This window comes from Erpetoichthys calabaricus, chromosome 14 (genome assembly GCF_900747795.2).
Source record: "Erpetoichthys calabaricus chromosome 14, fErpCal1.3, whole genome shotgun sequence".
Classification (NCBI taxonomy): Eukaryota; Metazoa; Chordata; class Cladistia; order Polypteriformes; family Polypteridae; genus Erpetoichthys; species Erpetoichthys calabaricus.
The window spans coordinates 46,659,717-46,674,732 of NC_041407.2; the positions used below are offsets into that span (position 1 = coordinate 46,659,717).

Consider the following 15,016-nt stretch of genomic DNA (forward strand, 5'->3'; position numbering starts at 1 on the left):
CCATTTGCTAAAATCATTTAAATTTTTTTCCCTCATTAATGTACACACAGCACCCCATATTGACAGACAAAAAAAATTTTTTGAAATTGTTGCAGATTAAAAAAGAAAAACTGAAATATCACATGGTCCTAAGTATTCAGACCCTTTGCTCAGTATTTAGTAGAAGCACCCTTTTGAGCTAATACAGCCATGAGTCTTCTTGGGAAAGATGCAACAAGTTTTTCACACCTGGATTTGGGGATCCTCTGCCATTCCTCCTTGCAGATCCTCTCCAGTTCTGTCAGGTTGGATGGTAAACATTGGTGGACAGCCAGTTTTAGGTCTCCAGAGATGCTCAATTGGGTTTAAGTCAGGGCTCTGGCTGGGCCATTCAAGAACAGTCACAGAGTTGTTGTGAAGCCACTCCTTCGTTATTTTAGCTGTGTGCTTAGGGTCATTGTCTTGTTGGAAGGTAAACCTTCGGCCCAGTCTGAGGTCCTTAGCACTCTGGAGAAGGTTTTTGTCCAGGATATCCCTGTACTTTGCCGCATTCATCTTTCCCTCGATTGCAACCAGTTGTCCTGTCCCTGCAGCTGAAAAACACCCCCACAGCATGATGCTGCCACCACCATGCTTCACTGTGGGGACTGTATTGGACAAGTGATGAGCAGTGCCTGGTTGTCTCCACACAGACCGCTTAGAATTAAGGCCAACTCCCGCATGGAGTTTGCTAAAAGACACCTGAAGGACTCCGAGATGGTGAGAAATAAGATTCTCTGGTCTGATGAGACTAAGAACTTTTTGGCCTTAATTCTAAGCGGTATGTGTGGAGACAACCAGGCACTGCTCATCACTTGTCCAATACAGTCCCCACAGTGAAGCATGGCGGTGGCAGCATCATGCTGTGGGGGTGTTTTTCAGCTGCAGGGACAGGACAACTGGTTGCAATCGAGGGAAAGATGAATGCGGCAAAGTACAGGGATATCCTGGACAAAAACCTTCTCCAGAGTGCTAAGGACCTCAGACTGGGCCGAAGGTTTACCTTCCAACAAGACAATGACCCTAAGCACACAGCTAAAATAACGAAGGAGTGGCTTCACAACAACTCTGTGACTGTTCTTGAATGGCCCAGCCAGAGCCCTGACTTAAACCCAATTGAGCATCTCTGGAGAGACCTAAAAATGGCTGTCCACCAACGTTTACCATCCAACCTGACAGAACTGGAGAGGATCTGCAAGGAGGAATGGCAGAGGATCCCCAAATCCAGGTGTGAAAAACTTTTTGCATCTTTCCCAAGAAGACTCATGGCTGTATTAGCTCAAAAAGGTGCTTCTACTAAATACTGAGCAAAGGGTCTGAATACTTAGGACCATGTGATATTTCAGTTTCTTTTTTCATAAATCTGCAACAATTTCAAAAATTCTTTTTTTTTGTCTGTCAATATGGGGTGCTGTGTGTACATTAATGAGGGAAAAAATTAATTTAAATGATTTTAGCAAATGGCTGCAATATGACAAAGAGTGAAAAATTGAAGGGGGTCTGAATACTTTCCGTACCCACTGTAGATCTACAACTCTTCCAAGTTTCCTCTCATAAAAGTAGTACATCAGTGTAACTAAGAATTCTGAACACAACACATGTGGTGAAAACCTTTTGTGTCAAAAAAAGAAGAGAAAAGCTGCCTGTTGGAAGTTTGCCTGGTTCTCTGGGCAGATAAGTCCCAAACCTAAATATTTAATTGAACAAGAAGCCCTACACATTGAACAGCCAACATAACGAAATTGCTAGTATGAATAATGGTGAATGAAGTGTTCTTGTATGTGTCCGTTTTACTAACTTTGTCCCTGGACAACTTGACGTTCTAGAGGCAATTGTGAATTCTAAAAAAATATCAAAGGAAATCCTTAAAAACAAAGGCCATCAGTGTGAAACTCAACTTGGGGATACGTTTTAACAAGACAAGGGCCTAAATATTTGAGAAAGGCAATGAAAGAATTGCATATATGAGGTGGCTTCGTGCTTTAGAAAAGGCCAAGACAAAGCCTTGACTTGAATTCTTCAAAGGACATCCTTTCAAACATCACAGAGCTTGAGGAGTTACAGTATGTAAGAAGAAGTGGAAAAATAACTTGAAGGAAATGTCACTATATTTGACAGGAAATATCTAGTACTTTGCTAAAATGTCATAGAATCGGAGTTCAAATCACATTTTTCAGTTTTGGATGTTTATATATTTAGTAAATTCACTATGAGTTTAGTTAGATTCATACAGGTTTGTATGAACACCGCAGATGTCGCCGTACGCGTTAATATGAAGATGTCAGCGAAAAATAAGGTAAGCTATTGCGAAACTTTCGCTAGAATAACTGGAATTGCTTTGAATACTGCGATGTCTCCTCGACCCGTGTAAACGTTTTCTTTGGGACTGGGTTTTGAGCCGTTTCACCGCGGAGCTCAAAACACACCGATTCGTCATCTCTCATGTCGAAGTTCAAATGTTTCGTAATGGAGAAACCTCACCTCTGCTAGCGTAGCCTCTAGTCGTCCGGTCCGGGACACACCCCACCTCTCTGGTTTGACTGACTGCTCCTCCCTCGCACATGGTGCCCCTCCGCCCTGAGACGAGCTCCTAAGCCTCGCCTCGTAGGCACGGAGTACACGGTGGCTCTCGGCGAGATCTTCTGCATGGCGTCTGACGGTAAGATGGGAAGATTCTGGGCGTAATTGTGATTTGTGTTCCATAAAGGTTCTTCAAGCCGAGCTACTTCCTAATCGGGTAGGTCTGTCAAAAGCGATTTTTTTTTTCATGTAACAATCGTTGAAAATAAAATCCTGCTACTTTGGCATTGTTTGTGCTAATGAACTGGAGAAGACATACTAAATTGTCTAGACAAATATACACATTTCGTATCAGATTTTTTGTTTATGTGTGTGAAGTAGTTTTTTATAGCGCACCTAATCGCCTGTTTAAAGTTTAGGAAAGCACTCACAAAATTACTTCGTGTTCGCGCAGTTAAAAGAAGTTTGAGACAATTGTTTGCTAGATGTTTGACAATGTTAGCCTAATTTAATCATTTGTGTCAAATGTTTAAAAAAAATTGGCCTGCTTCCGTCCCTTTAAGAGAATACATTAATGTAAGTAATGCAAGTAAACAAAAACAATTTAACAAGAAAAGCAGTACGTGTAATCGGCAGTTAGTGCATAATTCCTAACGAAGCCTTCATTCACAAACTTACCAATTCTCACATAATTCGGTCGTCTCCCGTTAATAATCACCATCTGCATTTTCCGTCCCTGTTTATATGGACATAATTCCTTTCCGTACTGTCATCCATCCTCAATGGCGGGCGGTTAGACGTCGAAAAACTTGAGGGCTGCTGCTTTGACTTCGGGGTGTTGGCACTGCTAACAATGTGTGTCAGTCGTTCTGCTTCTCTCTGTACTCTTACCCCCCTTATTTTTCGTTCGAGGAGTCAGTCCTGAGAGCACTGGACCAGGTCATGGGGCAGCCTGACATGCGACACGAGTCAAGCGCAGGACGCTCACAGCGAGCCACTTCAGAGCTGCCTGATGCGCAAGTGTTAAGAGGCCCGGGAGGAAAGTGAACGCGAATGGGTGTTTGAAGAGAGTGCCCAGGGCGGGCATCAGTGTGCCACGCTGTCAAACTGTAGCAGAGATTACAAATCCAAAGGGGGTTTTAAAGATTTGTTCCCCTGAATTGCTTAATTTCTTTCCTTATGTTGCACCCAAACAGAAATGAAATGTGAAGCGAGTGAGCCTACAGAAGAGCAACTAAGTCAGGGCCGCAAACTCCAACCAATTTCACGCTAACCAGTTGTTTAATTAGGCTCTGATTTTTGTTGTTAATTAAACCCGTTCATTAATTCCATCATGGAATGGAGCTTGTTGCTGCTTTCATTCCAAATTTATTGATTTTCTCTTTTCCAAGAGCTCTGTTAAAATGTTTTGGGGTCCTGAGCAGATCAACATTCCTGAAACCTTATTCTTTCTTTATTTTTAGTTATTGTATGATGGACGCAGTTTGCTGGTCCTGTTTTGGCTCATTTTGTATCTCATTATTGTTCGCCTGCTAATAAATGAAATAGAAACAATTATTGTGTCAAGAGCAAGTCAATTAAAATGAATTGAAAACAAGTTAATTAGCAGCAAAAACAGGTCACTAATTAAAAAAAAGGTTAGAATGAAAACCTGCAGCCATGGTGGTTCTCCAGAACCGGAGCGGACAACCCCGCTCTATATGATTTAACTGTAGTCGAACGTTTTGGTGACTCATAATGTCATTTATATCCAGTAAAATTTTAAAACACACATAGTGCTCCTGATCGAGTTGCTGTCGGGTGGAGACAGGTATAGGCTGTGGCCCTGCACCTGATTAATGGCCTGCGGCCAAATACAGAACAAGTTAAGGGAAGTGGATTGCTTATGACCCAGTTTTCATAAACGCAGACTTTAAATCTAAAATAGTTTCAGTGATTGTGGAGTTCCAGTATTTTTTCACTTTGCTCGAGTAATGACTGAAAAGCATATTACTGTATCATTATTGTCATATGTGCAGAATACAGTGAAATTCTTCCTTGCGTGTGCTAATCAACATGCAACATGTCGCCAGGCTCTGGTGTCATGATCAGTGAGTAGACCTGCCTTACTTTGAAACTTCTGTTGTTCTTACCTGAAAATTCTAAATAGAAAGGGCACAAGTTGCGTATGGTGGGGACAGTGAATTTGTGCAGTTGTGCTTCACATATCTAGCATACTGAGTGTAAATCCACTTCCAGTCTTTGTCCAGGTGTAGTTTTTTCATTCTTCTTGCATTGGGACTGGTTTCCCCTGAGTGGTCCAGTTTCCCCCCAAAACACGGTTAACTGGTGATTCCAGACTGTCCCAGTGTGACTGTAGATGTAGGTAATGAACTGATGCTCTGTCCAGTTGTCATTCCTCCCTTGTGCCCTTTGCTCCCAGGATAGTCTGCAACTCTGAACTGGATTTGAGAATGGGATGTGTTATTACTTTATTGTGATGTGGATTTAGGTGTGCCATTGTGCTTCACGTTGCAGGGGCTTTTTATTACTTGGAATTTGGGTTGAATGTTATATGCTTTTCAGTCACTCAGCAGAACATGAATGCCAAGCCAGCCAAAAGACACTGTATTGAGGATCTCAAAACCCGGGACATTTAAGACCACCAACCTGTGATGGGCCTTAGCATGCCCATGTTTTTACTGTAGTCAGCCCCTTATTTAATTGTTGCTTAATTTGACTTCTTTCTTCATATTTTTGACTTCACTGATTGTATCAGTTTAGCTTTTTGTACAGCATTTGAGAAGCCTCAGTTCTGTTCACGAAATCCAGTTTACAGAGCTATATTCAACTTCACTGTGTTGTTATGCAGTCAGTTTAAAGAAGACAAAAATGGAGGAACTGAAAGCCACAAACTGGTAAGGCGGCACGCAACATCCCCTGTAAGAGAGCCGCATGTCACTGGCACCTGAAGCCATTTAATGCTCATTGCCAGCTTTTTAGAAACATAATTATTGTAATATTACTGACAAGTCAGGCAAATAGACCAATGTTGAACAGAGTCCTGCTTAATTTCATACAAAACTAGATTACATGGCTTTACATTTTCAAACCATTTGATCTAAGGTGTCTGGGCTACCAAAGTTTATCTGGTTAAGAGAAAAAACAAGAATGTAGAAAGCCGGGCTAACAGTTACCACTGAGGAGTAGCCTTTGATTAAGAAGTTGGTTAGAATGAAACCAGGAGCCAATGTGTCCACCCTTGGATGGAGATGAGTCGACCTGCTCACAGCTATGAGCCTGAGTCATTTTGCTGGGTCTCCATATGCTGATGATCCACAGTCAGTTTATAGAAATTCACATATGTTTTCATGTCAAAATCACAACATGAGACCATGGAGAAGGGGTCCTCAATCACAGTCCTAGAGGGCTGCAGGGACTGCAGGTTTCTGCTCCAACTCAGTTGCTTAATAAGAAGCCCTTATAGCTCAAGTAACACTTCTGCTTCACTTTAGTTGTCTCGCTCATTAAGATTTTGAACCCTTATTGCTTATTTTAGTCTTAAACAGCTGTATTCTTGGTTTTTAATTGCTCCTAATTAGCAATAACATCCATCCATTTTCCAACCCGCTGAATCCGAACACAGGGTCACGGGGGTCTGCTGGAGCCAATCCCAGCCAACACAGGGCACAAGGCAGGAACCAATCCCGGGCAGGGTGCCAACCCACCGCAGGACACACACAAACACACCCACACACCAAGCACACACTAGGGCCAATTTAGAATCGCCAATCCACCTAACCTGCATGTCTTTGGACTGTGGGAGGAAACCGGAGCGCCCGGAGGAAACCCACGCAGACACGGGGAGAACATGCAAACTCCACGCAGGGAGGACCCGGGAAGCGAACCCAGGTCCCCAGGTCTCCCAACTGCGAGGCAGCAGCGCTACCCACTGCACCACCGTGCCGCCCTAGCAATAACATGCAAATGACAAAAGAGACCAACATTTCTCCATTTAGCTTGTTACCATTCACACCTGTATGTATTCATCATGCACTATTGGGTTAAATTAAATACTTGGAAGGAAAGTGAAGAGAAAAAGTGAAGGACTGAGAATTACTCCTCCATTTTAGCCTTCAAATCATTTCGATGATATCCTTAGAAAGGGGAAGAAAATCCAGGATATGAGAATAACCTGACATAGCAGAGTTAAAGCACTAACGAGCCATGAAACCAAATTGTTGTCAAGAATTACTTTCTAATTAAGTAACTGGGTTAGAACAAAAACCACCAGGACTGTGATTGAGGAAACCCTCCCATGGAGGATGTGATGTTTCCGTGTTTCTGATTCAAAACTTAAGTTGCAAATGCTGAAATAGTCCCAAAGAGAGCATGAACCAGTAGTTGGTGTGTTTAGCCTTTTGAGATTGCTGCCAATTTGTTAATCCAGACTGGGTTTCAAAGAACACCGGCACCATCATGAGCCATGATTAATTAATTAATGAATTAATTCACGTGCTATCGGACTATTCAGAGCTCAAAGATGTTTCACCTTCCAACTTCAGTGCATTCATCTAGGTTTGTAGTCAAACTATTCAGAAAAATGCAAGGTTGCTTTTGATTTGTTGCTTGGCCTGCTGAAAAAATGCAATTAATTGTGGAAATAAAGAGCAAAAACAAAACGTACTAATTTTTTTATCACTTTGCTCCAAATGAAATTCCACAAAACAAATGTCATTTTTGACTGACCAGAAATTAGATTAGATTACGTGTAAAATAAAATTAGCTTGAACTTTATTAATCCCAAGGGGAAACTTAGATGTATACAGCAGCAGAAACATAAAAAACAGAGGCAGACTTTATATGTTTTATTTTACAAAGTTGACTGAGGTCAGAGGTCAACATTACATCACAACTCAGACAATCTGTGCAGCTCTGTTTTGTGTGTATTGTCCAACTCTTAGCTCCAAGTTTGTAGGATGTTGATGTAGAATTTCCTACTTGGAAACTTGGATTTACTGCTTTTCCGAGAGCATGTCACACAGCAGAAGGCTTAGGTGGCAGAGGTACTCGCTGACTAGTTACATATGGCAGAATGTGTCACCCAATTAAATACAGGGCACACTCACCATCCAGAGCCAAATTACAGTCAACAGTTAATCTCATATGTATATGAGACTGGACTGTCCACTTGAGTGCAGGGAGAACATGTAAAACCCACACGGTGCCAAAACCAGGAAGTGAACTCAGATCTGTAAAGCCGGAACATATCCTTAACCACTGTGCCTTCTGATTCTTTATAAGTATTCATGACTTTAATGAGCTATATGGTGGCACTCTGCTTAGTGTTGTTACCTCATGTTTGCATTCTCCTCGTTTTGAAGCCTGTGGCCAGTCACTGTCTGTGTAGATTCTGAATGTTTTCCTTGTCTCCAAATTATTTCATCCTACTGGTGCTCTAGTTTTTCTCCCACATCCCTAAAGATGTGCAAGTCAGGATAACTGGTAATTCCAAATTAACTCTGCGTGATGCTAAGAGTTCAGAACATTGAACTCTGTGTTGGAATGGCACCGTGTCCAGGAGTATTTCCTGTTTTGTGCCCAGTTTCCCAGAGAGCCTGAATTGTGTTAAGCAGGTTTGAAAATGTCCTGTTCTGTCAATCATGTATCAGGGTTCAGTCTTAAAGGTGAAAGCTAATCATCTGCTGTGGCAGAGACTGTGTCGAAGGTGCCCCTATGACCACTTACAGCAGGTTTCTTACAGTTCCCTAGTAAAACGTGAACTGAAGGTCATCTTTGAAAAGCCTGGGAATGTAGATATCAGGCAGGAAGTGGAAATTTGCTTTTGTGGAAATGGTAGCGGGAGTCTAAAATAAAGTATCCAATCATTTTTAAACAAGTCCCATGCCTTTTGTGACATGTTATATGAAAAGTGAGCATGACAGCATTTTGATGTTTACATTTTTTAGCTCTTTTTCCACACACTTGGGCATATGGGATCTTGACTGTCTTCAAATTCTTTCTTTGACATCTAAGCTGCATAATGTGTTATTGAACATTCTCACTAAAGATACTGTCATCCATTTCTTGATTTCAGATCTTAGAGGTGAACCTGTCTATCGTTCAAGATGAACTGGGCTTTCCTGCAAGGCCTGCTGAGTGGGGTGAACAAATATTCAACCGCTTTTGGGCGCATCTGGCTCTCGGTGGTATTCATCTTCCGGCTTTTGGTGTATGTGGTGGCAGCAGAGCGTGTCTGGGGAGATGATCAGAAGGACTTCACCTGCAACACAGCTCAGCCCGGCTGCCACAATGTCTGCTATGACTACTTCTTCCCCGTCTCCCACATCCGCCTGTGGGCATTGCAGCTGATTTTTGTGACCTGCCCTTCATTTCTTGTTGTCATGCATGTGGCCTACAGGGAAGAACGTGAGAGGAGAAATCGGGAAAAACATGGAGAGAACTGTGGACGTCTTTACCTGGACACAGGCAAGAAGAGAGGAGGCCTCTGGTGGACCTACTTCTTGAGCCTAGTCTTCAAGGCTGTGGTAGATGCAGCCTTTCTCTACGTGCTCTATTATATATATGAAGCCTACACTTTCCCTCGTATGGTGAAGTGCTCTCAGTTTCCATGCCCAAATATTGTGGACTGCTTCATTTCCAGGCCCACAGAAAAACGCATTTTCACACTGTTCATGGTGGGCACCTCCATTCTCTGCATCATCCTGAGCATTATTGAGATGTTCTACCTGCTTGGCAAGCGCTGCCGGGACTGTATAGTTGAACGAAAGCGGCGGAATCAAATGAATGTTGTGTCTCTGATGAGCAACAAGGAAAATGGTAACATTTTCCAAAGTCATAGCTTGTTGGTCCCAGCCTATAATCCTAACATGCATAAGTAGTGACAGACATGGCCACTGCTGGCGTCTTTAAGCCTGCATTATAACCCCAAAGCTGGCATCTTGTTTCTTTCCAGAGAGCATGGAAGACTGACTGTGGGTTTGCGGGCAGGCCCTTTGTTTGCCAGAGTGGCTGCCTGATTTCCTTTTTTAAGGCTTCAGTCAGACATTTATTACTTGTCAGGGTCTGCGTTTGTACACTGCCACTTCTGCCAGCCAGGAGATTTCTTAGAGCACTTAATTTGTTTTATTATTTCAATGTTTATTCTAAAAAAAAAAAAAACACATGGAATGATGTTTGTACAGTTTCTGGTGTAACTTAGTACTTTTTATAGTCCGGGATTGTGTTGTCATTATCACTTATCAGCGTTCAAGCTGAAGATAGAGGAGAGCTGGGGTCTGGTGCGAATGACCAACTCTGTAAACTTTGAAGGACTTTGGCAAAAATAATGCAGCTTTGCATGGAGTATGTTAAATTGACCAAATACTCATTCATTCAGGGTCACTGGGAGTGGCAGATATAGTGAAGGTAATACATTTTTAAAAAATGATCCTACACTCCAACACCACTTTCAACACATTTTGGATACAGAAGTTTATTTATTTTTTACAATGCTGTTGCAATTAACATATCCTGGATAAAATGAATTTTCAATTGAGTGATATAAGGTGGCTGGCATGGTAGCATAGTGGTTAGTTATGCTGCTTCTTAAATTCAGTGCCCTGTGTTTCAGTCCTGCACCTGATAGTTATCTGCGCAAAGTTTGCACGTTCTCTCGTTGTCTGTTTGGGTTTTTCTCCTGAATCCTCAAAGATTCCAAACTAGCCCCTGGAAGTGTCTGTGTGTGTGTGTGTGCGCGTGTGAGACAGAGAGTACTTTACAATGAACTGGGTGGGGTTAAGCAGATTTAAATAGTCTTATATATACGTCTATGTGTGGAAGTGTGTGTATCTGTCCGGCCCGGAAGTGCGAGGCTACAGCATGAAGCTCAAAGAGCCGGCAAGATGGCCCCAAGTTCACGAGATTCGGAAAAAGAAAGAAGTACGAGGCAAGAGCATGAAGCTGAAAGACAAACAAGACAGAAACCCTCTTAGCCGCTGATAGACAAGGGGGGCAAGCACATCCACAAAACAAAACCGCCGACTCTGAGTTTCCGTTTTTTTTCTGATGATTTCAATAGTTTCTAGGAGCCCAGGCTTTTCACAGCACGGGCTTACATAGCTAGTTATGTTATAATAAATGTCAGCAGCCTAATCATAGTAGCAACAATGCTTTGCATGATGCATTTATATACTGCAGTCGATGATATTAATTTTATAACCCAGCTTATATAGGAGACAAATCATTACTGCGCTGGTTACGCTGTTGCTTCAAAACCTCAGAAGCTCAGTTGAGTTCCTGGCTCAGTCAATGTGGAGTCTGTGAAATCTCTTCACATTTAATGGTCTTCTCCATGTGCTTTCTGTCTTTTCACATCCACATGGCTATTGCATTAGCTTATTAAGTGACTTTACACTGACGCTGGTTTGAGTGTGGCTATGTGTATAAATGTATCCTGTGATTGGCTGATACCCCTTCAGAGGGGTTTATTGTCTTGTTTCCAGTGCAGCTTGAAAAGTCCCTGCATAACAACCTTATAATGGGAAATGCATGGGTGGCCAATTTAATGGAGTTAGTTTGTCTGTGAAAAGCCTGTGCACATAAAAAGGCGCAGTGACTGTGCAAAAGATACAAAGACAAGAACAACTATAAAGGAACAGTTATTGTATGTTTTATTTTGTTTGAATGCCTGACTCCAATAGATTTCAGCATCTAGGTACCATATGCACACACATGGTCTTACTTGTAGAAAGATCACTGAGATATTGATGCATGAATTCATACTGGCATATATCATCAGATGATTTTTTGTTTTCTTTTTAACTGTTAAGAAAAAAGTCTTCATTTAATTTTTTTTTGTTTTTCTGCTTGGCCAATTATCCATCTATCCTCTCATACATCACCCAGTTCAGTTTCCAGGCGTGTGTATCATGTACAAGGCAGCAACAAATTTGGACAGGGTGCCAGTCCATCACTTGGCACACTCTTTGTCAGTTTAGAGTTGTCACCTAATCTCAACACACAGTACCCAAAGAAAAATTCATGTATTCACCGGAAGAACCATGCTAGCTCAACAGAGATAGGGACTGAGCCAGGATTCAATCCCAGGACTGAAGAGCAGAGAGTCAGCAGTGCCAAGCACTTGGCCGGTTAACAGTTTAAAAGTACCCAGTGTGCCTCAGAGTGGAGACAGTCAAAAACATTTTGTGCTAATGTTTATACCCTCATGGAACTGGTAGTCGGTGATGAAAAGCATGTATGACACTTGCTCAAATACTTGATCACATTAAAAAAAGAAAGATTAAGTGCTTAAAAAAAGGTTAAATTTCAAGCTATAGAAGAGTATTATATTTATTAATATTTCTAATCAGGGTTAGCGTCACAATGTCTATGTAGCATTATCTGTCCACCAATGGAATTGTCATATTATGTTTGACCCAGAGTCATTTCGGTGACGTCTGTTCAAACAGAATTCAGTAACCTTCACCTCCTTGGGCTGACAAAAATCTGCAAACAAGTCTTTTAAGAAACAACTGCAGTTTGGAATGCTGAAATATTAAAAATGTTAAGCGATGACTGATTGGCCTTCCTATTTCTCAGAACCAACTAAGTCATAGAACTTGGAGTGCCACCACAAGCTGGTGTCTGCTGTAACTCTTGGTCTTCTTTTCTTACCATTTGTGTTAATAACTCTAGCCTGCAATGTCCATTCAGTTAATGCACATGTGACTTGGTTTATTTTTATGAAGCCCAGTTGGGATTCAATACTTACAGGAAATTTCAGCACTCCATTTTCTTTTTAGAAGTGTCCTGGGGGAATTTCAGAATATGTTTAAAATCATCAACAATGCTCTTTTCTTCTTATTTAAATCAAATCACATCATCTCAGTCTGGTGGGGTCCAGTGAATCTTTGTAAGAGCCTTATATTTTTTGTATTTTTTATAATGTCATGGATTATTATAATGTTAAGCCTACATTTTAATCCAGTATGCTGCATGGCCTATTAAAAAGGTTTATGTCTCAGAGATTTGCTGCTTGGTGCTCAGGTTTCCTTTGAATTCATTGGCCAGTGTGCACAGAATCATCTTTTTGTAATTTCTTCCAGCCCCTGCTCATATCCTATTGGATAGCATGCTATCCTGTACAGTATTTGAATTAATTGACTCCAAGGTGTTATGTCATAATAGTCTATATGGTGAGGAGATGAAAGGAACAGCTGGAAATATTTCACTTGGTTGCCACATAATTGTTTCATTTCATTTTCTTATTTCTGAAATATTTTTGTGATATGATAGAAATGATTTGTATTTTTTACTACTAAGCAACAATAAAATTGTCTTTTAAAAGAATTCAAGTTCTGCTTCGCATCTTTCTTCAGATTTGGGACAGCTATGAATGAAATCAAAGTCTTGCGTTTGGTTTACTATAAAAGCCCCCAATTTGACCCCAAGGATCTGCATGTCTTATGTCCATTCTAGACCTCATTCAGGGGTCCACCATGTCACCCTGTCATTGATGTGGCAAACACATGCTACCCATAGAACAGACTCTCCCCACCTGGAAGAGTCTCCATCACAGTTCTTTTATAAGGCCAAAAACACTTCTACCAACAAATCAAATATGCCTAAAGGATAAAAGTAAAGTTCCATGTACTCACATACTCAGAAATAATTTTTACTAGTAGGCACATTTTTTGTTGTTCCATATGACAGTGATGGATACTTTAGGTTTTTTTTTTTTTTTGCCTTTAAAATTTCAACATACTTTGAAAAGTTGTGACATTTTCACATGGGTATCTGAGGTGAAATTCATTGGTGAATCTGTCAGTCAAGTTGGGTCACTGAATTATTTTTGTAAACTGCTTTAGCCCATAGTAATTTCATTTGCTCTACAAGTGATCTTTGCATTATTAATCAACTAAAAATCTTACACATTTGATGGGACCTTAATTTGTTTTCTATACTGCCTCCTCTTCTTCATTCCTCAGGGTCTCCAGGAAGCGGAGTTTATTTCAGTAACAGAAATTGAGGGTAGAACCAAATGGGATGCCAATCCATTGTAGTATGCACTGATAGAAATTCATATGAATGTCTCTGGGCAGTGGACATAAGTACAGATACAGCAGATTGAGAATTCTAGGCTTAGATTGTCTTTATCACCCACATAGTAGAGGTTTGTTTATTTCATTAATCAACATTGAATAACATAAGTGCATTCATACTGTGCATGTGGGACAGTCGATACAAGCTGACAGAGCAGGTCTCCAGCAGTGCAGCAACCCCATTTGTCTGGGATGGTATAGAATACAATATAATGTACACAAGGGAAAATAACGTTCCTTTTATCATCTTCTTAGTTTGGTTCAGAAGGGTAAGGGCAGTGCCTATCACAGTAGTATTGGAAGCAAGGCAGGAATCAAGCCTGCAGAGAGTGGGATCCTGTCACAGGGAATATGAATGCACACCACATACATACACAAATAATATAAACTAAATAGAAAATCTGTGTGTTTTTCTCAACAGCTGTAACATACAGTATACAGTAAATATTTTCCATATTTGGTGCAGTGCAAGCGATGAATCCTTAGTGTAAGCAGCCAAAATGTGTCCTTGCTGTTTTTCTTTCAAGTATTACAAAACACTTTGCTGTGTTTTTCAATAAGTACTAGATGGGTAAGAATTTATGCTCCATGCTACATGAAAAAAAGCAGCAAGATTTATATGTCACTTAAGAGCACGTTGACGCAGTCATAAGCCCTGAAATCACAGCTCATCTGATTGGTGAGGTCTTATCTGTTTTAAAGAGCACTGGTGTTTTTGATGATGAAATACAAATCTGATGGAGCATGAGACTGTGTGAAGCAGCAACCTAGTCGACATTAGAAGTAAAGTACAGGCCAAGTACTGATTTAAAAAAAAATGAGACTCATAAATAGGGGTGGAAATATGTGACATCTAGTGGACCCTCATCTCAACCCTGCATCCATTGTAACACTCCAAAAGGTACAGGACTGCTTCCTCTTTAATCATTTCGGGAAGATCATTGCTCAGGGCACCAGAACCTCACAAGCAACACATAGATTTTTATTCAATAGTAGACATCAAAAATCCCAAATAAAACAGTAAGAAAATAACATTGAGACTCTAATGGCTTGTCAACATTTATTCAGGTTGTGTTAACATATGTAATCTCCAAGCACAAAATGAACTGGTAGTCAAGCCAAAGTCATTGGAGTTGTCAAGCTGCAGTGATAACCACCACATCTACCACTGATCCACAGTTAGAAAGTGTCAAATCTGTACATCAGCTAATTGTAGAACCACTTCCAGAACGTAGAAAAGGAGTCAGACAAGACAGAAACAGTCAAGAGTTCTGCAGACATCTGCCGACAAGCCAACTCCCCTCTATTGTCCAGTGCTGGGCCTGTCAATCTGATGAAAGGACCTTTTTACCCGATGATTCCAGTGCTCCTTTATCTGAGATGACTTTTCCACGGCA

General features: G+C 41.0%; 1 protein-coding gene across 2 annotated transcripts; it reads left to right on the forward strand.

The window, feature by feature from the left end:
* Window positions 1–2,427: 2,427 nt before the first annotated feature.
* LOC114665444 (gap junction beta-5 protein-like) lies at window positions 2,428–12,867 on the forward strand. Of its 2 annotated transcripts, none has more exons than XM_028820017.2 (2): window positions 2,428–2,677; window positions 8,615–12,867. In XM_028820017.2, exon 2 carries the CDS (start codon window positions 8,646–8,648, stop codon window positions 9,417–9,419), a length of 774 nt encoding a protein of 257 aa, XP_028675850.1. In that variant the 5' UTR covers window positions 2,428–2,677; window positions 8,615–8,645; the 3' UTR covers window positions 9,420–12,867. The 2 variants fall into 2 exon arrangements, with proteins under 2 accessions (XP_028675850.1, XP_028675849.1); XM_028820016.2 differs by having other exon boundaries at window positions 2,430–2,755.
* Window positions 12,868–15,016: the final 2,149 nt, after the last annotated feature.

Bases quoted from the DNA above. Each gene is read 5' to 3' on its own strand.
- LOC114665444 (XM_028820017.2), top strand. From the start codon at position 8,646: ATGAACTGGGCTTTCCTGCAAGGCCTGCTGAGTGGGGTGAACAAATAT.